The sequence below is a fragment of the Gracilinanus agilis genome, chromosome 4, assembly GCF_016433145.1.
Source record: "Gracilinanus agilis isolate LMUSP501 chromosome 4, AgileGrace, whole genome shotgun sequence".
Taxonomy (NCBI): Eukaryota; Metazoa; Chordata; class Mammalia; order Didelphimorphia; family Didelphidae; genus Gracilinanus; species Gracilinanus agilis.
Window position 1 is genome coordinate 343,636,898 of NC_058133.1, and position 26,484 is coordinate 343,663,381.

The window sequence follows — 26,484 nt, forward strand, 5'->3', positions numbered from 1 at the left end:
TTAAAAGAGTCTTGGCAAAAAACAAACAAATGGAACTTCAGGGTAATAAATGTGAAGAAAAGAGACTTAACATAACTGATCACAGGGTCAAGATAGAAAAGGAAAGAAAAGCGAGGCTAGAACAGGCTTGACAGATGGGAAGAACAGGAAAGAATCAAGACACAAGACTTTTAGGTCAAGGAATAGGCATAAGAGGATAAAGTGAGTGGAGAGGTGGAAGGACGGGAGTTTCATAGAGGGTCATTTCAAAACTCAGAATTTTGGCGGCAAAGCAATTGTGAATAATTGGATATCTAAAGTATGACTGCCATGCTGTATGGCAGAAATAGAGCAGAATTATCAGTTGTAGAATTTGAGAAATTCAAGGACAAGATGTTTAAAGTGTCTTTAACTAGATAGAAAGGAAAATATCAATTGGAAAATCCTGGAACATATGATCTATCAAATTCCTGGAAATGAAAAGAATTTATGAATAAAGAAGAGATAAAGAGCATTGTGGGATATAAAATGGATAATTTGATTACATAAAATTAGTAAGTTTTTGTATAAATAAAACTAATGTAATCCATGTTAGAAGGAAAGCAGAAAATTGGGGAAATTGTTTATTGTTTCTGAGATAAAGGCCTCATACCTCAAATATATAAAGAACTGAGTCAAATTTATAAGAATATGATTCATTCATCAATTGATAAATAGCCAAAGGATAAGAGCAGGAAGTTTTTGGAAGAAGAAATCAAAGCCATTTATCATTATATGAAAAAATTCTCTAAATCATTATTGATGAGAGAATTGCAAATTAAAACAATTTTGAGATGCCATCTCACACCTATCAGACTGGCTAAAACAGTAGAAGGGAAAATGACAAATGTTGGAGGAGTTGTAGAAAAATTGGGAATACTAATTGTACCACTGTTGGTAGAATTGATCCAACAGTTTTGGGAAACAATCTGCAATTATGCTCAAAGAGTTATAAAACTGTGTATACCCTTTGATGCAGCAATACTACTATTAGGTCTGTTTCCCAAGGTGATTAGGATAAAAGGAAGAGAAGCTGTTTGTTCTAAAATATTTATAGCGGCTCTCTTTGTGGTAGCAAAGAACTGGAAATTTCAGGGATGCACCACAATTGGGGAATGATTGAGTAAGTTGTAATGGAATACTACTACTGTGCTGTAAGAAATGATGAGCAGCTTTATTTTAGAAAAACATGGAAAGACTTGAATGAAATAATGCAGAGGGAAATGAGCAGAACCAAGAGAATGTTGCACACAGTAACAGCAATAATGTTTGAAGAGTAACTGAACAAGCTATTCTGAATAATATGAGTATTCAAATCAACTACAAAAGACTTTTGAAGAAAAATGTTACCCACTTCTAGAAAAAGAACTGATATATGGAAGTATGTATTGTATGATTTCACATAAATATCTATATCAAATATTTGTCTGATCTACTTTGGGATTGGGAGGGAGGGAATCAACTTGGAACTTAAAATGTAGCATTATAAACATTTTTTGAAAATGTCATCAATAAGCATAGAAATCTCCTGATGGTGATAAGAGAATTGATGAAGAAGACTGAGCCAGCTTCCAAAGTCGTTAAGAAAACGGAGGAACATCTAAGAGATGATGAATGGGAGAGATTTATGTAATGGTGTAGTTTGCTGCTGAATTTAAGAAAGAGAGAGAAGGCTTACAGTCATAGGAATTTTCTTGTTTTTAATTTACTAGTATCAAGAAAAGGGATAGAATAAGAAAATATGCCAGATGTGACATAACTGTCTGGATCCCTTTTGTCCTAATTTACTAAATACTGCAATACAGGCTATATCCAGCCAAGAACTGGTCAATTTTGCCAGGATGATAGATGAAATGACCTAAGTGATTTTATTTTTACTTAAAACATTTTTATTATTATTTTTTCTGAGTAACTTCTGGGCATTAAAATTTACGCTATTTTATATTCAGGAGTAAATAAAAGAAGCCAATATTGTTTTAGAAATGTTGGATATGCCAACCGTGATTAAATCACAGGTGGATTATGAATAAATTAGACAAGGATGAACACACAAGTTGGTATGATTCCTTTGACGATTTCAGTCTATGTGCCCCTTTCTCCTCTGGGAGAAGAGGTCTAGGCTGATAATACTTTACTCAAGTGGTATTTTTGGATAGCGTGTATTGTATTAGAGAGTAGCAACAGATGTGATGTCCTCTGGGGGAAGTCTGTTTTCAGTAAATGAAGCACGGTGGAAGGTATGTAAGAGAAAAATGTGCAAGGTGAAGGGAATTTACTTTCAATGGAATAGGGATTTCAAAAGGCACAATGAAGGTGGTAGATAGAAAAAAGAGAGAACCTGGAGTCAGGTGGTGAAGGTGAATATGAGAGAAAGGCAGGAATTGTAACAGGATGAGGGTTAGAGAGAAAAGAGACAGAAAGAGCTGCATGGGTTGGTGTAAAAAACTACTAGATCTGAAATCACATCTATGTTCAGATCCAGGCTCTGCCACTTCCTCTCTGGGCAAATTTTCTGGTTCTCAGTTTCTTCTGTAAAAAAAAGAAAAGGGAGGATGTTGGAAGAGATGGTCTTTAACATCCTTTCTGGTTCTAAATGAAAGATCTTTCTGATCCTACATGGATGAAAAGGAGGGGAGTAGAAAATTGGGACATGGCTTGGGGAGTTAGGGGTGGAATTATTTTGGCCACAGGAAAGGAGGAGGTACTATGGTTTGTTTAATATAAAGATATGTAAAGAGTTAAATATCTCTAAAATTCAACTGAAAATGTTGGTGTGACAGAGTGTGATTTCACAGTCTGGGTCCCAGTAAATGAAGCTTTCCCTCTGATATATTGGATGGACTCACTAGAGAAGAGCTGAGGAGGCAGGAAGAAGAAAGAGAGAAGTTTCCACAGTCCAGAAACCCATTGGTAAAATTTCCCCTTTGCTTTTGCAAGCTTTTAAAGGTAGGAGAAAATAAGGAATTGTCATCAACTGTGGATGTGTCTGAAATATTACATATAATTCTGGTCACCATCCTAAGACAGAAATAAACAAAACTGGAGTAAGTTCTGCTCCAAAGAAGGGCATGTAGAGTAATGAGGGTTTGGTGATCTCGTATGGAAAAAATAAAAAGGATTATGGTATAGATAACCTTAGATGGAGGATTCTGGGAGCATTCAGCTGCCACTCCCTAAGGAAATGGAGGAAGATGGTTCTCTTCTAAGGACCATGGCTGTAGGACCCAAGTAACCCTTCTAAACTTATCCACTGTTCTCTATCTAGTATATTCCTTCTGTAGTAACTTTATACCAAAGGAAATTTCCAGACTACTTCAAATTATATAAAATATACTCTGTGTGTGTGTGTGTGTGTGTGTGTGTGTGTAGAGAATTGAACTTTTAATCTCCTTGGTATAGGGATATCTCTGGTGGGGAAATTCCTTTCCATTAATTCAGATTAATTGTCAGCAATTTATGATTTTATAGAATTACCTAACGCACTGAGAAATAGGTCATTTGCCCAAGGTACATAAATATCTTGCTACATATTAAGTTTATTCTCTCAATTGGATCTGTGATTTCATGAATTTGGAAGTTTTCTCTCAATAATTGTAGTTCCTAGCTTTCTCAGCCTGGGTGACTATTGTTCACATTCTCCCATATTGAGGTCTCCTTTGTAGTATAGAGAAGGGGTCATATGGTTTTTTCTAGCTTTGGCTGAGTTCCAAAAAGCAGTTAGGAGTTTGGAATCTTGAGGAAAAGTCAGTTGATTAGGGTCTCCTGTGGAGGGAGGTTGTCTGATCAGCCGAGCTGCTTCCTTACCTAGCTGTAGTATTGAAATTTAGCCTAGCTTTGATATATTTACTTAAGAAATTATTATTTTAGATAAACCCTTTATATCTTCCTTCCCTAATATTATTTCCTACCTTACCTTATATTTCTGTAGAGTTAATAAGGAGAGTAATTAGAGAGGAGTTCAAATCTGTGAAGGGTTAATTGTTCTCTTTGACTTATAAGGGTAGCGGTAGAAAATGTGAGGTGTCTTGACAAAGAAAGAAACAGTAGAGACATTATTGAATTTGGAATCAGAAAGACATTGGTTCAAATCCTGTCTTAGACACTTAAAAACTATACAACTCTGGGTACATCATTTAATGCCTCAGCCTCAGTTTCCTCACCTGTAAAAGGAGAAGGTTGGACTAGGTGAGTTGTAAAGTTTTGGCTCTAAATCTATGATTCTATGAGCCTCTCTGGATCTTAGTTTCTTCACTTGTAAACTAAAGGATTTGGAGTTGGCTTCTCATGTACCTTTCAATTCTTAATCTGTGAATTTATGATGATAGTGGTGTTTTGGAGTCCATAGAAGTGGAAGTCCATTATACATTTTATCTGTGATCAGCTTAACTCCAATGCTACATATGGTTTCTGAATAGGAAACATCGTATTTAATCACTTCCATATGATTAAAATAAATATTTTAATCCCTCTATTTCACTTGTTTTTCATGATAGAATAGTTTCACTGTCAGTTTCTTTTTTTAACAGAAATTTTAATTCTAAATTTAACAAACACTCCCTCAGGAACATTTCTATATGAAAAATAAAATATGAAAATTATGTGAATCTATGAATCTATATTATGTATAGTTTGCATTTAACATGTTGCTTTCCAAACTGTTCTTAACTGTTTCTCTCTGAACTTCCTTTTGTTCTCCTCTTCATATTTAAGAAAAAAAGGTTCAGACCCTCTTTTTTTCCCCTTTTTTCTCTATTGCGAGGAGGGAAGCAACAGTACTTAGCTCACTTCTTCCTCCTGGCAGTCTGTTTTGGAACTGGTCAGCCTGTGTTGGATTGTGCCACTTCCTATGATATTATGTTAGTTACCATGGCTCAAAGAATCTTTTTTAATGTCCTGTGTTCTTTGGACCCATTCTAAGTCATTTCTGCATGTACTTTAGGACCTTAAGTCTATATCCTTGGCTACCACAGTTCCTTAGAATGGACTTAATTCCTACAAACAGGGTCTTAAATAAGAGAGATTGATTGAAGCAGCAGGTCACCATCAACCAAGGACAGACAAGTCATGACACTGTAAATTTCATCCAAATCAAAGCAGTCTTGTAGGTAAAAAAATGTAGGTAAAAATGCTAGGGGCTATACTTAAACTATTTTGATTTTGTAAATATATCCTACTTTCCTGTTCCTAAAGAACACTGAAGCTTCCACACATCACATTTCTTTATTCATACCATGCTTTGATTTCATCTGTCTTTTTGAATAATTTAGCCCATAATAGACCATATTTTTATTATCTCATCTTTAGATTCTGTTCCTATCCCACTGCCTAAAATTTCCAATTGTCAATATATTCTTTCTTTTGCATAACCAAAGTCTCCCTTGGTGGGATTTCTAATCTTTGTGAAAATGAAAGCACCTTAAATAACAAAATTAAATTTTACAGATTATTCCTGATTGCCTTATATTTTTTCAGGTTAAAACATAAAAAATTCTGTCCATTTAGCTTTTTCCCATAAGTTATTTTCCCATAAGTTATATTAAAACCTAGTCCTTTAATTCTGTTAGTAGTCAACAGTTCAGATATAATCCTATGGCCAAATATAACCACATGCATTTCTTGCTTACCATTTCTAAATTTCATTGGCCTTAAAGTGAGATTATCTTTTAATCTTCCATATAGTTGATTAGCTCTTATTTTTATGTTTATATACTTTTCCCAAAAATTAATTTCTGCTTATAATCATATTAAGCATATTGGAAGTTTTTTTTTAGAGATGGATGTGGGGAATAAAATTCTAAGCTCAAGACTTAAATAAAATTTTCACTATGAAGACAATTTTATACCTTCAAAGTTCATAGTAGACTCAATCACATGATTATATGTTTTAGCATCAATATTTTCCTCTGTCACACTATTATTAATCTGACAGTACTATGTGCAATCATGAAAATATAATATTTTATGTAAAAATGAATGAATACAAAACAGGGCACACTGTGTTATGCTCAGAAAGAGAAGAGAAATATGAAAAAGATATGTATGGTTCATGGCTTCAAGAAGCTTACAGTGCCTTTGATCATTTTCCTCTTACCGGCACTCTCCTTGTTTTAATATATGAAACTTCAGGACCTATATTAATGTTGAGCATCTGAACAAGTTTGAGTAACATGAGAGATAACATTAGGCTTCAGTTCCTGTTGTTAGTCAGTCCTCACTGTGTGCTCCCTTAACTAGCTACTTTTTCCAGATTTCCAAATAAGTAGAGCAACTTTAGGCCTTTTTTGAGCATTCACCTAAAACTTGTCCAAAATGCCCTCAAAAAGAAGAGAAATTATTTATATAATTACAAATACCTTACAACTACAAAAGAACATTTAAAATAGGAAGATAATTGTGATTGTCAGGAAGCTCAAGTCAAGTAAAATTTAGGTTCATTTATCTAGCCTGCCTTCTAATATGAAGATTTTTTTATGCCTTGTGCTCTTTTGACGATGAGAAACATGACATCCATTCAGAAATGAAGTTGTTATTCTGTAGCAGTTGTCTTTTAAAGTGGGTTACAAAAGATAATTCAATGGGATTGGGGAAGCAAATTTTGAAATATTTTTGTCTAAAATGAAAACTTTGTTAATATTTATTAAACAGATTGATGCTGGTGAATTTACAGTTCATTTGTTAGATGGTCACATATTGCATACGTTACACAAGTTGCTTAAGGGAAGAGTTGGTGTTCCACAATTTGGAGGAGCCAACAGTAACATTCGCTGATACTGGGTTATTGAAATCATCTATTTCTTCTTTGTTTTGTCTGAGTATGTTGTGTTTTTGTGTTTATCCAGTTTGTCATTTTGGTTGGCATATAATTGGGCAAACTAATTTCTGCTGGCTTCCTTAATCTCTTCTTCTCCATTTACTTTAATCATATTGCCTACCTCAGTTGCCTTATCTATAAAATAGAGATGATAATAATAGCACTTACCTTCCAGAGTTTTTGTGAAAATCAAAAGAGATAATATTTTAAAGTGCACATAGTTGGTGCTTAATGAATGCTTATTCCTTTATTTCCCTTATCTCTCATATCATGAGCAATGCTTTAGTGAGAAAAAAGATTTTTTTTCATTAATAAATATAAAATAGTGATTATTTTGTCACTGTTGCATCTTTAAAATGTCTTTTTGTATGTGAGTTATGACATATAAAATATTTGTATAGTAATAAGATATTATATATAGATTGATAGTGATAAATTTCTCTCTCCCTTCCTCCCCTTGATTCCTTCCTTCCTCCTCCTCTTCCTTCTCCACTCCTTCACTCCTCTCTCCCTCTCTCTACCCCCCATTTTTCTCTTCAAAAAACCTGGGAACAAAGTGATGCTTAAAGTGTAACTCGTAGAAGCTCATAACATTTCACTCAGAGTTAGTATCAGGGTAGTGCTGAATTTGAATTTGGGTGGTATCAGGTTGTGACACAAACTTGAATAATTACTTTCTCTGGTTGATATTTCCTACGGTCTTTCCTGTTGGACTAAGCTTCCAATTATATGAATCCCAGGAAGTGAAGTAAATGATCTTTAAATTATTTTTCTTCTTTCTTTTTTTAGAAAGTAGAGTGTGCTCTTTCAAAAATATACCACATCACTAAATTTATAACAGATATCTATCCTTGTGATGCACAATGTAGAAAACATTTTGCTAGCAGAGATGGTGATTATCTAATCCCTGACCCCAACTTCAACGCAGCTCCAACTTAACAGCTTTTTACTGAGATGGAGGCATTTTTTTTTTATCCTCAGAGCTTTGAGATGACTCCGCTAGAAGGGGAAAGGGTGGGTGCAGCCATGGGAGTAAGGATTGACTTAGACTCCTGAAGGAGAAGATTAGGTTGGAGCATGGGAAAATGGCAGAAGTCATGGCATCAGCATTATCTTGGAGATCTATCACATAAAGCTTTAAGATTACCTAGTAGATCCCAGTTTCCTTCTTGGTTGGGGACCAATGGCTTCAGAAAAGCAGATGTCATCTCCCTTAGTAGCCTGTTCCATTTCTTATTACCTTTGATCTCAGGAAGTTCTTCTGTTTAATTAACCCAGATAATTTCTTGTGCAGTTTAAACCCATTCATTCTTCTTCTGTTTGTAAGGGGAAATGGAGAACAGCTGGTCACCATTTTCTTTAATATGCCAAATGTAATTATGGCTTGGGCGCATGATCAAGCATAAGATAAAAGTGGTTTGGGGTGAATGAGTATTATTTCAAGCTTAACCATCTATAATAATAAAAAGGAAATAGAAAATAACTGTCATTTCTTCCCAGTGTTGCCAAGCAAAATGACCTTCTAATCAAACTCATGATATAACCTGATAGTAACTTTTTCAGTTTGGCCTTTGATTCCTCAGATTTTGAATGACACTTCATCAGAGTGTAAGCTACAACTGAGAGATTTTTTTTCCAACAACGGGTTTTTACATAAACAGAATTCATTAAACCTTAAAATGAGTTTCTCCTAGAATTTTCCATTCTATCACTTTCTGCACATGCCAAATAAACGAATGACTAGTACATTTTCTGAGGAGGCCTGAACTATTTATTTTTAGTGAGATGAACTACTGATATAAAACACACTGAAAGCCATGACATGAATATTAAGGAATTCGTGGTAGATTTACATGTGAATGACATTGAGGTGCGTCCTTGTTCAGTCTAATATTAAGATATTGAATTTTTGAACACTAGCATGACAGATTTAAAGTATGCTGTAGCACGACATCAAATCTGCATGATTTGGGGCTTGAAGAACTTATAGTGGGGTTTCTTCTGTGTGAAGAAATTTGACAAATTTGTATCCAAGGTCATATCTGAATGAAGGTTGATACTTGATAAGTTCACGGATCTTTGATTCCATCAGTGATGGGACTCGCTCCAGTAACGGAAATTGCATTTCCTTCCACTATACTTCCCCACCCTTTACAATGATTGTCCTGGTTTTCCTGTAAATTACCCATAAAATACCTGTCCAATGCACTATAGCAGTGGTTCTTGACATTTTTTGTGTGTTATAATGGACCTTCTTTGGCAGTTGGTTGAAGCCTATAATCCATTCTCAGGATGTTTTAAAATGAATTAAAATAAAATATATACAGCACAAAGGAAACCAATCATATCAAATTATAGTTCTATACACCCAAAGTATATATGTAGTTATACACACAAAGGCATGCATAAATAAACACATTTTTCACATACATACAAGTTAAAGTATCCCAAACTAAGAACATCTCCTGTGCTACAAGATTTGTTTTTGTTTTTTAGTATCTTGTGGGTAAAGATGTATTATTCAGACTGTCCATCTGTTATTTCTCATTCTGAGCTCCACAATCACAAATTTCTTCAAGTGTCTTTTGTGTTGTTTCTCCTGTACAGGAGGTTATTGGTGATGTGGTAATCCATAAGGATGTCTTTTAATCTTCTCCTTCAGTATTTGTTTTCTGGATATTTTGCAGGATACTTCAGCTTTGGCTGGTGCTGAATGTACTTTATTGTGTGGATGACCCACTTAATGGCTCTCCATCTGCTCTGGTTCACACTTTGCAGAATGTGTGTGCTCTCAAGTCCAGACAGGCAGGCAGGCTTGCTACGGTAGGGAACCAACCAAAGAAGGTGATGGCTCTAATAAAAATCATTTTAATTTTTCATATTAATAGAGTACTTTGTAATTTACAAAGTGCTTTCTGTTCCCAGTAACCCACCAGACACATAGATATTACAATTATTACTAATCTCATTTTACTGGTAAAAAAATTGAGACTTTATTGAGTAATAAATGTATAAATGAATAATTGGTTATTATAATCCTACTCTGTGTCAATGTGCCTACTTCTCACACTTCTGGGCCAAGTATTAGAGATACAGATACAAGAGGGGCAGCCCCTATCCTCCAAAAGCTTATCTTCTAATAGGATTAGTCAACACACATAGGGGAATAATGTCTAGGAAAAGTTTTGGACAAGGAGGTAGCAGGTGAAATGATGTGATGAGACATATGACCCAGATTAAGTAACTCCAGTGGCTGTACCTGAAGCGTATGGAGAGTGGGAGTAGCACATAGTTTAGGGTCTCTTGCTCATATTTCCCAGTTCTCTCAGAGAGAGGAATTTTAAAATGTGTGGTTTTCCTTTTTAAAAATGTTTACAATTTTATTGATTATTTTTTAGCATTTTTTTCTTTTTAAAATTTTGAGTTACAAGTTCTCTCCCTCCCTCCTATCCCCTTGCTGTTACTGTGCACAATGATCTCCTGGTTTTGCTCTCTTCATTTTGCCTACATTCATAAAGGTTTTGCCATTTTTTATGAAACCCACGGCTTCTCATTTCCTATAGCATAATAGTATTCCATTACAATCATATACCACAACTTGTTCAGCTAGCCATTCCTCAATTGACAGGCATCTCCTCAATTTTCCATTCTTTGCTGCCACCAAAAGAGATGCCATAATTATTTTTGTAAAGATAGGTCCTTTTCCTTTTTCACTGATCTCTTTGGGACACAGACCTAGTAGTGCTATTTCTGTGTCAAAGGGTATACATGGTTTTATAGCTCTTTGGGCCTAGTTCCAAATTATTCTCTAGAGTGGTTTTCTACTACACCAATAGAATATTAATATTAGTAGTAGTCTTAGAGCATTTTTATGTGACTATTGATTGCTTTAATTTCTTCTGAAAATTGCTTTTTTTCTATCCTTTGACCATGTATAAGTTGGGAAATGGCTCTTATATTTAGAAATTAAACTCAGCTTTATACCAATATATATTTGAGAAATGAAGTCTTTATTAGAGAAACTTTCTATAAGTTTTTTTATATTACTTGTCTGTAGTATTTTTAGCAAAATTTAGTTTCCTTGATTATCCCTTTTAATTAGTTCTATTTTTGTTTTATCTTGGTTCTACTCATTTTACTTTTCATAAATTCAAATAGGTTTTTTGATTTTTAAAAATTGCTCATCATTTCTTATGGCGTAATAGTATTCCATAGCAATTAAATACTACAATTTGTTTAGTCATTCCCCAGTTGAAAGGCACCCTCTCAATTTCCAGGTCTTTGCTATGAGAAAGAGATCTATAAATATTTTAGAACATATAGGCTCTTTTCCTTTATTCCCTGATTACCTTAGGAAATTAACCTAATACTGGTATAGCCAGGTCAAAAAGTCTTTTTTTTTTTTAAATTCTTTTTTTTTTAAACCCTTGTACTTCGGTGTATTGTCTCATAGGTGGAAGAGTGGTAAGGGTGGGCAATGGGGGTCAAGTGACTTGCCCAAGGTCACACAGCTGGGAAGTGTCTGAGGCCGGATTTGAACCTAGGACCTCCCGTCTCTAGGCCTGACTCTCACTCCACTGAGCTACCCAGCTGCCCCCTCAAAAAGTCTTTTGATAATTTTCTTGCATCATTTCCTTTAACTCTTCTAGGAATTCTTGTTAGGCTTGGATTCAATTAGCATTTTTCTTTGTGATTTGGTTTATAGCTGTTTTTACATTACCATATTCTTCCAAGCTAATGTCTTGGTTTTCCCTGCCACCACAGTAAACTCCCCCTCCTCCTCTCCTCATCTACCTCATTCCTCTTCCCTCCTCCTCCTTTTTCCAACTGATTTTTTAACTCTGAACTTTGTGTTAAAAATGGGCTCTGCTCATTGTCCCAAACTTCAGGCTTTTTTGCTGCTATTTTCAGAACTAGTTTTGGGAATCTGCAAATTTTTGGTGTTTCTAAAGTAGTGTATTGTGGCAAAAAGTATGATCATTGCTCTTTTAATTGGTGCTCTGTCCTTTTATCTGGGAAGGGTCCCTGGTCATCTGAAACCATAAGCATTGGTGTTCCTCTTTGCTTTGGAACCACAATCAAGACCTTCTACTCCCTTGACACCAACTTCCATTGCTCCTCTCTGCCTTAGAATTGTGGCCCAGAAAAGTGTATATGGATAGTAGAATTGCTAATTAGTACCAGCTGTAGCTAGTAACAGCAAAAGGTCCCCTGTAAACTCTTTTTGATCAATCTTCTGACTTTCTTACCATCTGTGAGCTGAGAGCTCCCAAAGTGGCTCCTGCTGCCACTGTGGCTGCCACCATATGTGTTGGTTCCTGATATGCTTCCATACAGTTAGCACAAATTTCTCTTGGCAAGCCCCATTTTTTTCGACTGGAAAAATGTCTCACTCTGAGTTTTCATTGGCTCTGCTGCTTAGAAATTGGATTTGAAGTGTTATTTTAAAATCATTTGGAGGGAAATATTGAGAGAATTCAGCTGAGTTGCCTTGAATCTGCCATTTTGACTTAGGAAAGAATAATTTGAGAAATATGACATCTTTTTCAGATGGATTTTTCCAAGGGATAACTTGATTCTTTTTGTTGGTTTGGCATTTTGTTGCATTAAGTATTTTGTGGAATGAATGATCTATTGGCAAAGACTTTGAAACATTTATCGCAAAAAGTTCATTGTTTTGGATTTGTTATAATAGGATTTAACCTCTAGTTGTGATGCTTTCATTACCTTTCTAAATTTGATTTGGAAGAGGTTCACAGTGAGAAAAGAATAGTAGTCAATTAACTTCCTTCAAAGTAGATTTCAAGTCACAACCTCCCAGAGTATTACCAACAATCAGCACATACATAGAAAAGACTTAATTTTTTTAATTAGCAACTGATACAAAAAGCTCTAGGTTGTTAACACTGGGTAATATGTTTGGTTCATTTTAATGACTGTCTAACACTTTCATAATTATTCTTTGTCTTTTACTAACAATTTAAAACTTCTCAATTAATGTAGTTTTACTCAGAAAGCAGGGATTCAAATTTATTTTATTATATTACTTAGAGTGAGAATATATTATGAACAGGATTCTTCATCTTGTCTCAAGTATTATCAGGAGAAAAGAATAAAAGCACACACTGATGTAATGATTAGTATATGGGAGTTCTAGTCACAGTTCTGCTAACTGTGCCTTTGAACCAGTTTCTTCACAGAATTACAAAATCTCAGATTTGTAGGATCCTCAGAGACTACGTCCAATCCACATCTAATTGAGAATTCACTCACCAACCTACCCAAGTGGTCATTCAACTTTTATTTGAAGACTTACAGTAAGAGAAAGGTTACTCTAGAGGCAATCTGTTCTACTTTTAAGTAGTTTTCTTAAAGTGTTTTTTTTTATTTCTACCTTTAATTTAATTCTTTATAACATCCATTTAATACTTATAGCTATGCTTTTCAGGGCCAAAATGAATTTATTCCCTCTTGTCAGATATTTCAACTGCTATCATGTTTTTCCTCTTTCTTTTCCTGCCCCATGCCAAGTCTTCTTTTCTGCAGGTTATACATCCAAGTCTTCACAAAATATGAACTCAGGAAACTTCCAGCTTAACATTCTATGATTTTGTAAAAATAAATTGGAATTTCTGCCCTTGATAAACCAACAGTAATTTGGTTAACCCATATGGATATACTATATTGTTAATGAGAATTCACTCTCCATGTGGGCCAGTTATCTTTTTAAATTTAAGTTTTTTTAATTAAATTTATTTTTTCTTTCTTTCTCATCACTTCTTTCTCCATTAAACAAAGAAGCCAAGTCTTTGTGACAAATATGCATGGTCAAGCAAAACAAATTCTTGCATTGATCACATCTTATTCCTCACCCTTAGCCTATCGCCTCGCTATCTGAAGTTATAGGATGCCTCATCATCAATCTTTTGCATTCATGGTTGATCACTGCATTTATGAGAATTTTTAAGTCTTTCAAATCTGTATTTTTACAGTGAGGTTATTAAAGTATAAATAGTTCTTCTTGTTCTACTGACTTAACTCAGCATCAGTTGATGCAGATTTCATCAAAACTGTCTCTTTAAGGGTCCCGAACAAGGCTGAAGGACTTATGAGAAAGAAAACTAGCCACATTCAGAGGAAGAACTGTGGGAGGAGAAATATAGAAGAAAAATAGCTGCTTGAACACATGGGCTGATGGGGATATTATTGGGGTTGTAGACACTAAACAATAACTCTAAATCAATAATATGGAATTAAGTCTTGATCAGTGATACATGTAAAACCAGTGGAATTGTACGTCAGCTAAGGGGGGGGGTTAGAAAGTTTGGGGGAGAGGGAAAGAACATAAAATATGTAACTAGGGTAAAATATTCAAAATTAAAAATTAAAAAAACTGTCCCTTTTATTATTTCTTATGGTATGAGTATTCTATTACATTTACATTATATACTATATATCATATGCCATAATTTGTTATCCTATTTCCCAACTGATTGGCACTCTCTTAGTTTCTTGTTCTTTACTATAATGAAAGTAACTGCTATAACTATTTTTGTATATATGCATCTTTATATATCCTCTTACTTTATATTCTGGGATATAGGCCTAATAGTGCACAGTTAAATGACTTTGGGGACTTTTTTGTAATTACAAATTGCTTTTCAGAATGGTTGTGCCAATTCATAGCTCCACCAATGGTGTTTCAGTCTGCCTCTTTTTCTGCTGAGCTGCTAACATTTGTCATTTTCCCTGTTTTTTTAAAAAAAAGTGTTTATGAATTGTGGGAAGCCAATAAGAGAATAGATAAAAATCTGAGACTCCTCTTTTGATCCTTGTGATTTCTTGTTGAAAAGTATTGTGGCTTTATTGAAAAGCTTTAAGTTCCTAGCAAATCAGCAGTTAAGAGGTTAACAATTTCTCTCCAAGACTAGACAGAAATTAAGCAAAAGGCTGCCTGGACTCTGAATCTGTTTTTAGACACCTCAAGGTCAATAATGGACAAAATTTAGACAAAACCTCCTCCAGTGGGGGCTATTTGTCCCTGAGAAAGTATTCCCAGACTTAACTTCTGATAATGGGCCAACCAAAATTCAGCCTTGGCCTTGTTCTATTCTGAAGTCAAATGACATTTTTTGTGTTTTGATATGACATAATTTGTGTTTCTGCGCAAATGCGAAGTTTCGGGGTGGGGGGTGGTTCTTTTGTGTTAAATAAGTCTTGAAATATATATAATAAACTCCATGCTGCAAGAGACAGAGCTGGAAGCATGAGCTATAAAAGATCTTTGTGTCCTTACTTCTTATAAACTAAGCTGTCTTTATCAGATTATCTGGAGATTATAAATAGATCTAGAGAATGAATTAAATAGAACCTCAGAGTTGCTTTAATTTCTATTTCTCTAATTATTAGTTATTTGGAGCATATTAAAATATGTTTATTGATAGTTTGGATTCTTTTGAAAACTCCTGCTCATATTCTTATTCTTATAAATGTGAATCATTTACTTATTTATATTCTGAATGAGACTTATCAAAAGAACTTGCAGCAAAGATTTTTTTACCTGTTTACCATATAATTTAAACTACATTAGTTTTGTTTCTGAAAAAACTTAATAGTTGAATGAACTTAAAATGTTGAATTAATATGCTGAAACAGATATTTATTTTAGGAAATAGGGAATATGAATATTTTTCTTATATTAGATTTCTCATTGTTTCACCTTTTTGTAGGCTCAGAATAAGGTTCAATGATTTCTCTTGTATAATTCCCAGATTGTTTTCTAGAATAGTTAGTGTTCTTCTCATTCCCTACATATCACTTGAACATTGCCTTTCCATCTTTTATTATCTTTGACAGTTTTTTAGGTATCAGGTAAAGGCTGCTTTAATTTGCATTTTTCTTATTAGTGAGTTGGAGGATTTGATCTTATGGTGGAATATTTGCATCACTACTTTTGCAAACTAGTTGCTTATATCCCTGGGTCATTTATATTTTGGGTATATGACTCTTAATCTTTTTTATTTGGTTCAATTTCCTATGTGTCTTGGATACTAAATTTAATGAGATATTTAATTTTAATGATTCCCCTGATATGTTATCTCTTCTTATCCCAACTTGCATTTATTGTGTTTGTATTTTTTAATTTTGTGTAATTAAAGTTAGGTTTTTTTATCTTTTATGATAACTTCTAGACCTTTTTCTGTTAAGAATTTATCCCCTAGCCATAGTTGTAAAAGTACAAATCTGACATTGACTCTTCTCTACTTAATACACCATATTTTTTTAAAGTCCTAAACAAATTGGCTCTGCCTACTTTCCCAGCCTTATGACCCATTGCTCCCATTCTCACATGCTGGACTGCAGGTAAACTGACCTTACTTGTATTTCTCATACATGGGACTTAATCTCCTACCTTTTCTCTTTTTTATTGTATATGTTCCCAATGCCTGGAAGGCATTGTTCTCTCTCTTTGGTCTCTTCTTTTTACCCACTCATTTGCTAATGCCTTCCTTCCCAAAATTGCCTTATAATACTTTGTTACATGTGGTTCTATCTCATCCCTAGAACAAGATACATAGAACAAGAGTCTTTTGTTTGGTGTTCAAATCCTGTTCTCTTTCCAATATTTCCAGTTTTCTTATACTTCATACTCCCCCATGTACCCTGTAATCCACTGACACTGGCTTTCTTGATGTTCCTCAAACAAGACACTGTGAAGAGAGAATTAGACTCTCTTAGTTTATTTTTAATGTGTAATCAATCAGCAAACTTTAATCAAAACAAGAACTTAACTAACCATTAAGTAAGAGAGCTCACAAGTCATTTACCAGTTCACACTCCAAAGGCCACAAGCACTACCCTACTCAGGCAGTGCTAGGAAAATTGGGAGACTGTGATTGGTCTTCGTGAAGTGGGAGAGAGACAGAAAGTGAAGTGGGAAAAGGACTATAAAAGGAGAGACTGAAGGGCAAGATTCACTCTTTGCTTCCTTGGTTCTTTGGAGAGGAGACCTTTTCTTGGTTGGTGCTTCAGTGGGACACCTTCTTCAGTGTGAGTTCTAGTGAGATTCTCGATGGTCTTAGTCTTGTGTGCACTGAAGGCTCTTTGAGGTTTTCATTGTCTCCTGGCTTGTCAGATTTCAGCTTCCTAATTAGGACTTTGGATTCCGGTGAGACACGCTTTCAGATCTGCATTCACAGTCTAGAATTAGGTTATTTGTAGCTGATTTTTCCCCCTACCTCTTTCCTATATTTCATATCTCTACCCAGTTGTAAATAAAAGCTAATAGTTTTTCTGACTTAAGGGTTAATATTTTATAAATGGTGACCAAAATCTTACTTTTATAACTCTTATATTTAGTCAAACCTAATTTTAAATCTTACAACACTCAATTGCCCAGCTGGAATCACTTTTACTGACTGTACCCCAAGCCTGGAATGCTCTCACTTCTTAACTACACCTTCAGACTTCCTTGGTCTTAAAATCCCAGGAAAAATCCCATCTTCAACAGGAAGCCTTTTCACCCCTTTGTGGAGAGGTGAATTTAATTCTAGTACCTGTTGATCAATTTCTTTTGGTGATTTCCAATTAATCCTGTCCAGAACTTGTGTAACAGAGTTGTTTGCATGTTGTCTCTCCTGTTAGACTCTAAGTTGCTTGAGAGCAGAGGCTATCTTTCACTTTTCTTTGTATCTCCAGAATTTTTACATATTATTCTGTATTCTCTAGCCTGACTATATGTAGTTTCCCTGTTTTCTTTGTATCCCTAGTACCTGGAACAATACCTGGCATATAATACTTAATTCGTTCTTATTGCTTGATTAGATTTAAGAGGAAATTTTTGAAAGAGAATATCTTTAATGGTTCATATAAGGGGAAAAAACTAATTTATTTCTTCTAAGATTTTCTAACTTTTGCTTCAAAGTTTTAAGAAATTAAAAAAAATGCTAGAAAGCATTTACAACTTTATTTTGTAAATATATATTGTGTTATATATATATACATATACATATATATATATATAAATGCAACACTTGATTTCCCTTTGGAGTTATGAAAGTAGAGGAGTAAAGGGGGTGGGGTAGGGAAAAATGTTTCTGTTCTTGTTATTTTTCCCCTCTCAAGTAGAACAGGTCTGAGTCAAAATCCTCACAGATCTTGCCTAATGGAAAACTTCTCATATAGTCCCATCTATGTTTTTTTTAGGTAAATAGGTGAAGTTTTACAAGAGAAATAACACTTAAACCCCGAGAAGCACAATAGTTCTCATCAGGTCATTCTTTTAAGAGAACTCTAACTGAGCTCCAAGTTCAAGTATTAGGGTTTTTCTTGAGAGAGAAAAGGAATCATTCAAAAAAATTAAATTAACCCATAGCCTTCAGGAAGTCTTTTAACTTTCTGTGTCAAAACTGTAGGATCCTAGTGTAAATAGCCTACAAAATACTAAACCCCCTCAGGGCCATCTGTCTCTTCATGTATACTGTGATCTCATGCCTGTGAACAATGAGAACAATATTATTTATAAAAAAGAAAACATAAACTTTAAAAATGAGAGAGACAGAGTGACAGAGACAGAGAGAGAGAGACACTGACTAGATCTTGTGATTTCCTTGTTGAGGAAACCCTTTGTATGAGTGCAGGTTTCTCTTCCATTTTGATCTTTGCACTATGTGATTAAATAACTTGTCCAGGGTCACATAACCAGTATGTTTCTGAGGCAGAACATGAATCCAGCTATTCCTGGATCTGAAGACAGTTGTCTATTGATTAGACATGATACCTCATGTGTATACTTACCTAAATACTTTTAATCTGTACAAATCATTCATTCTCTTCTTGTAGAAACAGTATGATGCCATTGAAAGAATGCTGAATTTAGAGTCAGAAGACTCGTCTTCAATACTGCCTCTGCAAGTTTGAGCATGACACTTAACCAGTTTGCTGCCTGTTAAAATGAGAGTTCCCTTCCTGCTCTAGAGCTATCCTTTTATTACCTTTGGAAATGTATCAAGTACCTCTAACTCTCATACATGTTATCCCATGTGTTGTTATCTCCCTTTGCCCCCTTGCCCACTCTTTTGAATACTATAATTATTTCTTTCTCTTTTTTTCTCTCAGGCAATGTTCAGTTTGTGCATGGTGGAAAGTGGAGCTGATGAAGTGAATTTACATGGTGTGACTAGCCTTGGTTTAAAGCAAGCCTTGGAGTTTGCATACACAGGACAGGTATCGTATCAAATGTGATTTCAGAAACTTGAAAAGTAGTTTGCATTGAACCTGAGTCAAATAATCTTCAATATATGAAATCAAGTTAGAAAGGTAAATAAAGGTAAATGAAACAACAGATTTCAAGTTTGATGTGAGGCTAGGAAGACCTGAGTTTCCATTGTCTCTGACACTTAACTCTGTCAAATTATTTAGCTTTTTTGTACCTCAGGTTACTCATGTGTTCAATAGGAATAATTATACTAATATAGTGTAAAGGCCAACTTTACAAATTACTCATGGGTCAATGAACTGGGATGAGAGAAATGATTCTGGGATTGCAGGAGGGACAAACTGACAAACTGACAGACACACACAGAATCCTCTTGATGATCAGCAATAGAGTTTAATGATTTGGGGTACATACTTTATAGGGGAAATGATGTAGGCTAAGGAGTTAGGTAAGCCTTTTGCAGGGATGATGGTTAGTAAAAATTTACAAGATAGAGACAATGGATGTAGATTACCTAAATGATTCTAAACAGAGTTAGTTTTCTATAGGATAATAAATCACAGGTAAATATGTAACCATCTAGTCCAGATTCTCAGGGAAATGTTTGCTTCATTGGGTAGAATGAGGACAGCCAGGAATAGCCAAAAACTTATCAGGTGCTTTGGGTGAGATTATACATATCTGGCTCTAGCTAGCTGATGGCTCTGATTTTACTGGAGCTTACTCTCACTACTGGGGGCTACAATATAGTACCTTCCTCAAAAAGTTGTAAGATTCAGATGAGAAAGGGTCAGCCTTAGAGTCCAGAAAACCATTTCAAGACTTGCATATTGATTGTGTGGCTGTGGGCAAGTCAAGGCTTAAGTCAACATTTAATCTTTCAATGTGGTGGTTCATTCTTTAAGACTCTAAGCTTACTGCTCTGGATGCAGCTCATTGGTACAGTGGATAGGACACTGGACTTGAAGTCAGGAAGACCAAAGTTCAAATCCAGTGATATGATTCTAGACAAATCATTTAACTTCTCCATATATCAATTTTTCTTATCTATAAAATGGATTTAACAATAGCACCTATCTCCCAGGGTTGTTGTGAAGATAAAATGTGATACTATTTGTAAGGTAGTTTATAAACTTTAAAGTGCTATATGTGGCATTATTATTATTATCATTATCATTATCATCATTACTATAATCTGCTTGGCTTTCTTAACTCTTAGTTCCCTCATCTGTAAGGTGATAAGATTGGACTAGATCATGAATGAATGAATGAATGCCAAAGAATTTTTAAAGTACTTGCTATGTAACAAGTACTGTAAGGTCTGAAGGATCGTAGAAAGCAGTGACATGGCAGACAATAAGGTCTGATAGTCTTTCAGCTCATGGAAAAGAATAGAGTTGCTGACTCCCACCTCATCCACGCCTTGCCCAGAGAGATTCAGAGGAGAGAGTACCAGAGGATGGGTGGAGGGGTTGAGAGTTAGAGAAGATTGTGGGGCTTTAATGATGGTGGGTCTTCTGGCTGCCTTTGGTCTTGGATGGGTTCTAGGACAGCCCAGGGCTGGAGAAGGGCAAGAGGGGAAGGATAACCTGATTGTGGGTCTTCCCACCACTTGGCTATCCCAGATGAGCTCTGAAATGACTTCTGAGATCCCTTCCACCTCTAGATCTATAATCCTTTGATGCCAAGTTGAAGATAAGTTGCTTCTCTGTATCTATGAAAGAAGCTGTCACTCTGTGGATAAAATGATGGGTGTAGACCAAAAAAAATTCTCATAAACTTCCTTTCCACAGAGTACCTCAAAAGAACCTATCAATTCTATACTCTACCTTAATGTCCCCCAAATGACTTAAAATTCTTAATCCAATACAATAAATCTGCTAAACATTTATTTAGCAACTACAGTGTGCCAGGCACTGGGCTAAGTGCCAGAGATGCAGTTATTAAAAAGAAAGAAATCCTTGCCCTCCGTGAGCTAAGCATCTAAAGGGAGAGACACAAAAGGAAACAGGAAAATGGGGGGCAGTAGGACCACAAGGGATTTCTTCTTCAATGGAGTTGAAGGCTGGTCAATAGATATAAGATGAAGTGACTTGAGAGTATAATTTCTTCCCTCTATAAAGGAAGGCATTGGGAGTAGTTTGGTACCCCTTTCTCCAGCCCTCTAATTAGAGAGAAGAGAAGGCTGAAGGAGGTGGAATCCATCAAGGCTTGAGTTAGCAGCATGGTAGTGAGTTATCTTTGTTCTTAGATAAAGATAATTTTATAACAAAGGTTCTTGCATTTTGGTTCATCTTTTGCTGATACAAACAGCTCCTGTGAAATCTGTCATCCTAACCTCTGTCATGTTCATGTGGGTTCTGTGCTTTGTCCAGACCATCTAGAAAGGTAGTAAAATATAGTGAAATGAATGTAATTTGTAGCTTAGGAGATTTGGATATAAATTCTGACCCTCACAATTGTTACACTTACGCAAGTCATTTAACTAACTCTCTGTGAACCTCAGATTCCTTTTCTATAAACTGAGGATAATATTTTTATTGCCTTACCTTACAACTGGAAAGTCTTTTGTAAACTTCTTAAAGCATTTTGTAAGCCTTCGTTATTAATAATACGGCATTCACAGCTATACTCAAATGCTCTAGGTATTAAAGAACAAAAATATTTATAGCTGTTCTTTTTGTGGTGGCAAAAAATTGGAAATTGAAGGGATGTACATCAATTGGGGAATGGCTGAAAAAATTGTGGTATATGAGGGTGATGGAATACTATTGGACTGTAAAAAATGATGAACAGGATGATTTCAGAAAGAGCTAGCTGAACTAATGCAGAGTGAAATAAGTAAAACCAGAAGAACATTGTACACAGTACCAGCAATATTGTATGATCATCAACTGTGAAAGACTAAGCGGCTCTCAGCAATACAATGATCCAGGACAATTTTGAGGGACTTGGGACAAAGAATGCCATCCACCTCCAGAGAGAGAACTGCTGGAGTTGGAATGCAGATAAAAGGTTATGATTTTTCACTTGTCTTTTGCAGTTTTTTGTTTTATATGATTATTTACTTACAAAAAAGAGCAATATGGAAATATATTTTGCATGATAACACCTGTATAACACAGTTTGAATTGCTTGCCAGCTCCGGGAGGTGGGAGGGAAGGGAGGAAAGGAGCCAGTTTGAACAATAAAACTTGAGAAAACTGATGTGGAAATTTGTAAAAAAATAAATTATGTAATGTAAATGTAATTGATAAAAAAATAAATTACAAAAAAAATTAAACATGAGATCATGGAATTTCTCCTTGATATAGTCAGGAAATTGTAGGTAAAGAGAGGCTAAATGATTTTCCCAGAGTCACTTAGCTAGGAAATATCTAAGACTAGATTTGAACTCAAGTCTGCCTGAGTGAAGTCATGCTCACAGCCAGTGTGTATATAAAGGAAGAATGCTGGTAGCTGCACTGTCAAGTCAAATTGCTCTTGTCAAAGCTAACTCTCCTGGTTGGAGCTCTCTTATTCTGTCTAGACATGTTGGACAAGCTCAGAAGCAGGTCCTTTGTGTCTCTTTGTGTCCCAGTTGAAAGTCTTCCTTGATCATAAGAGATAGGTCATTCACACCTTTGTCACCCTGGTTCACTTACAAAAGGGTCTGTCATGACTACAGAAGTAGTAATCTCTCCTTTCCTATAAAGCTTTCTCTTGTCCTGCTGCTGCTAAGCAGTCATTATTTCTGATCTCATACCCCATTAGGATGGATGTTTTCCCAGTGGGAGGGTGTGTTTGCCTGGTGATTTCCCAGAAAGGTCAGCCTTTTCATAGGAAAGTTGAGAAACCTGGGAGCTAGACAGAAAATGACAGGAAAGACAAAGAAAGACCAGTAGCATACGGAAGATGGTGATGGAGATAAATCACTTCACCAGGAGACTTCAAAGTAACAGCAAGGACACCCTGGCATGAAGAGACCCTGTGCAGAAAAAAGAGAAGACAAAACAAAGTTTTGTAGAATTGGGGAATCAGATCACCTTAATAGTCCTCGAAGGACCTAGGACTTTCTACTCATTGTGTGTGTGGATAAAGGGAAGGGGGAGATCTGTGCATATGCACAGAATTTGGACACTGCAATAGCCTTTGGAAACTCCATACATACTTGAAGTTTATGTGTGCAAAAACAGCCACTTATTTCTAAACTGTAACTTTTGAAATCATCCACTATTTCTCCAGGTATCAGGTAAGCCATGCAATCAAACACTAGCTCATATACAATAATATAATACAGCACACAACCAAGCTATGCATCTGATAGAGACGGATAAGATTCTGCCTTGTTAGAAACAAAAGTTTCTTTTTTAAAATTTTGTGCTAAATCTAAGGAAATGAGGGAGGAAGAAAGAAAAGAAGAAAAAGAAAGACAGGAAGGAAGAAAGAAAGGACAGGAGAGAGAAAAGAAAAGAGAGGAAAAGATAAGAAGAGAGGGAAAGAAGGATAGAAGAAAGAAAGGAAATTTAAACATAATTTGAAAAAAAGTTGATGTATCACTACAGTTTTATTCACCATCGTTTATGATATCAAGACTCAGAAAGGTCAGATGCTGACATTTTTTTATGAATTCTGTCATCTACAGCCACAGTGGCTCTGTATGATATTATTTGTCCAAATTGAAATTCTGTAGGCACCTGATTCTCCAGGAAATGATACGAGAATGTTCCTCTCTCTATCCAATGTTCATTGAAAAGGCAAAAAAAGAAAAAGAAAAAGAAAAAAGTTTTTGAGCCAAGGCAAACCTTCTATTTGTTTTTTTGAAAGGATGGCTGGTGTTAGCATTTCCAGCTGACATCAGAGATAGAGGTAAAATTTTTCCCTTTTTATTTGCATTGTTATTAGGTAGTCTCAGTTGAAGAAACTCACTCCACCAGTACTCCCTATTCAATTAAATAGTCCCAGAAAGCTGACTAGAGCACTGAAATAGTAAGAAACTTACCCAAGGTCACAAAGCCAGTAGGAGGAACAAATGGTACACCAGGTCTTCTTGTATTATAACTGGGGCAAGGCACAATGGGGCAAAAGTTTTGCAGCTTTTCCAGAGAATTGATTTTGAAATTCTGGCTACCCCTTCTTGTCCCTCTGTAGTTTCATAATGCTTATGAAACCCATCATTTTTTGTCTAGGTCTGCCAACTGATAGCCCAGGCAATCAACCTGCCACCTCCAACACCCTCTTTAAGTTAGAAAAAGAAATAAGTTGACTTCTTTCATGTACTAATATTGCAAGCTCTTTCCAGTAAAATAAAACCATTGCATATCAAAAAATCTCATGGCTCTAAAGATTTCAAAGCTGTCTTTGTTGCTAACAAGGCAATTATGAATAGAAGGGTGGTAGAGACCTTTATCTTTTTTAAAAAATGTTTTTATTCCCTGAGGTGCAGGATGAATAAATTTGGTTGGCTTCAAGTTATACTAATCTTTCCAAAACTTTTAATTACTTGTTGAGGTCATGTTAAGACCAAAGGCGTTGTGGAGCAGGGGTTCTTAACCTGTTTTATTGTTGTGAACCTCTTGGATAGTCTGCTGAAGTCTTTGGATCCCATTTCTACATAAAATTTTCTATTAGATTGTGAGCTTCTGGAGGACAGGGACTGTCTTTGCTTTTCTTTATTATCTGCAGTGTTTGGTAGGTACTTAATAAATGTTTGTTGATACAACTATATGCATATAATAAACTACAAAAGAAAACCAATTATAATGAAATACAGTTACCAATATATTGAAAAATAATCAGGTTCAGAGACCCCTAATTAAGAACCCCTGTGGTAGCTGTATGAGACAAAGAAAGGAAGTCTACCAGAGAAAACAAACACAAAACCTGGGTTATGTTGGCGATCCTCACTGTAATGGACTTGTATTAGACTGCAAGCACTTATAGTGTGTCACAAGAGGTCCTGGGTTCAAAGAAAGAATTATTATATTATTATTCACCCATATCCAAGATGTCCTGTCCCCAGGTACTACTAAACTCATCTATAATATAATTGTGCTTGCCATGAGTATGGATGGACAGAGTTTATATTTTTTCTTTTTAAAAATTTTTAAAAAATGTTTTTCTATATTTTTTCAAGCCTGAGATTTACTTGAGGAAAGCAAAGATATTGTTCCTTTCTGAGAGGCTGTGAGGTGTAATGGAAAGAGTGTTAGATCTAGTCAAGAAGACCAGGGTTTAAAACCTTCCCTTGACACTTAGTAACCATTTGTAAATCACTTTACCTCACTGAGCCTCATCTGTGAATTGAAATTTCTTGCCTTAGAGAGTTGATTTAAGGCTTAAAACAGTTATAACCTATACAAAGTATTTTACAAGTGCTAATATATACTCAATTGGGATTTGACACATACAAATTAGGATGGGATGGGGGCAAAGAGTGCTCCAAAGAAAAATATAGAGATGCTTTAATCATGTTCAGCTGGGAAGTTCATGGAAAAGACTTCATGGGAAAGACTGGCGACCTGAGTTCCTTGAGGAAAAAAAAGGGAGAGGAGTATGTTCCAGGAATGAGGATATGACCTGTACATCAAGAAAAGGATGAGTTGGAACAGTTAGGTGGCTCTGTGGATAGAAAACTGGGTCTTTCTATCCAGGACAGGAGGTCCTGGGTTCAAATGTGGCCTCAGATACTTCCCAGCTCTATAACTGGTCAAGTCACTTAATCCCAATTTCTTAGCCCTTAACATTCTTCTGTCTTGGAACTGAGGCTCAGTATCAATTCTAAGATGGAGGGTAAGGGTTTTTAAAAAATAAGGAAAAAAAAGTTTAATTGTGTTACATGCTCTGATGAGGCAAAAATTTGGGAAAGCACGGTTCTTAAAATATGCATTTTTAGGTTGAAATGCACAATGTTTTCTTTATAGCATTTACATTTAACTTTCTATGAGGATGAACAATTGATCATAAAATGTGGAGGTAGATGGTGCCTTAGAGATTATTTAATCCAACTTCTACATTTTACAGATCAGGCAACTGAGAGAGACTGTATTGTAAATACCAGAACTGTGATTTAAACCTAAATCTCTGACCAGACATAAACATATATAATCACACATGCACATATAAGCACACATATGTACATATCCATGAAATATAAATACCTGCATATATACACATAAACATATATGCACATATAAATACAAATCTATACATTTAAATATACCCACATATGTAAATAGATATTTATAAATCGATATATATACATTTAAATATGTACACAGTATATAAACAGATGCATGCACAAATAGATATATACGTGCCTATATATAGATATATACACATTTAAATATACACACATATATAAATAGATATAAATATATACACATCTAAATAGATATATACACATTTAAATATATACACATTATATAAACAGATGCATGCACAAATAGAGATATATACA

General features: G+C 35.2%; 1 protein-coding gene across 1 annotated transcript in view; it reads left to right on the forward strand.

Moving 5' to 3' along the window:
* Positions 1-3,157: 3,157 nt before the first annotated feature.
* KLHL32 (kelch like family member 32) overlaps positions 3,158-26,484 on the forward strand; it is a 175,705-nt gene continuing 152,378 nt past the window's right edge. Inside the window, exons 1-3 of the mRNA XM_044675393.1 lie at positions 3,158-3,246; positions 9,517-9,652; positions 18,947-19,054. Coding sequence (XP_044531328.1) covers positions 3,158-3,246; positions 9,517-9,652; positions 18,947-19,054 — 333 coding nt within the window. The remainder of the gene's footprint in view (positions 3,247-9,516; positions 9,653-18,946; positions 19,055-26,484) is intronic.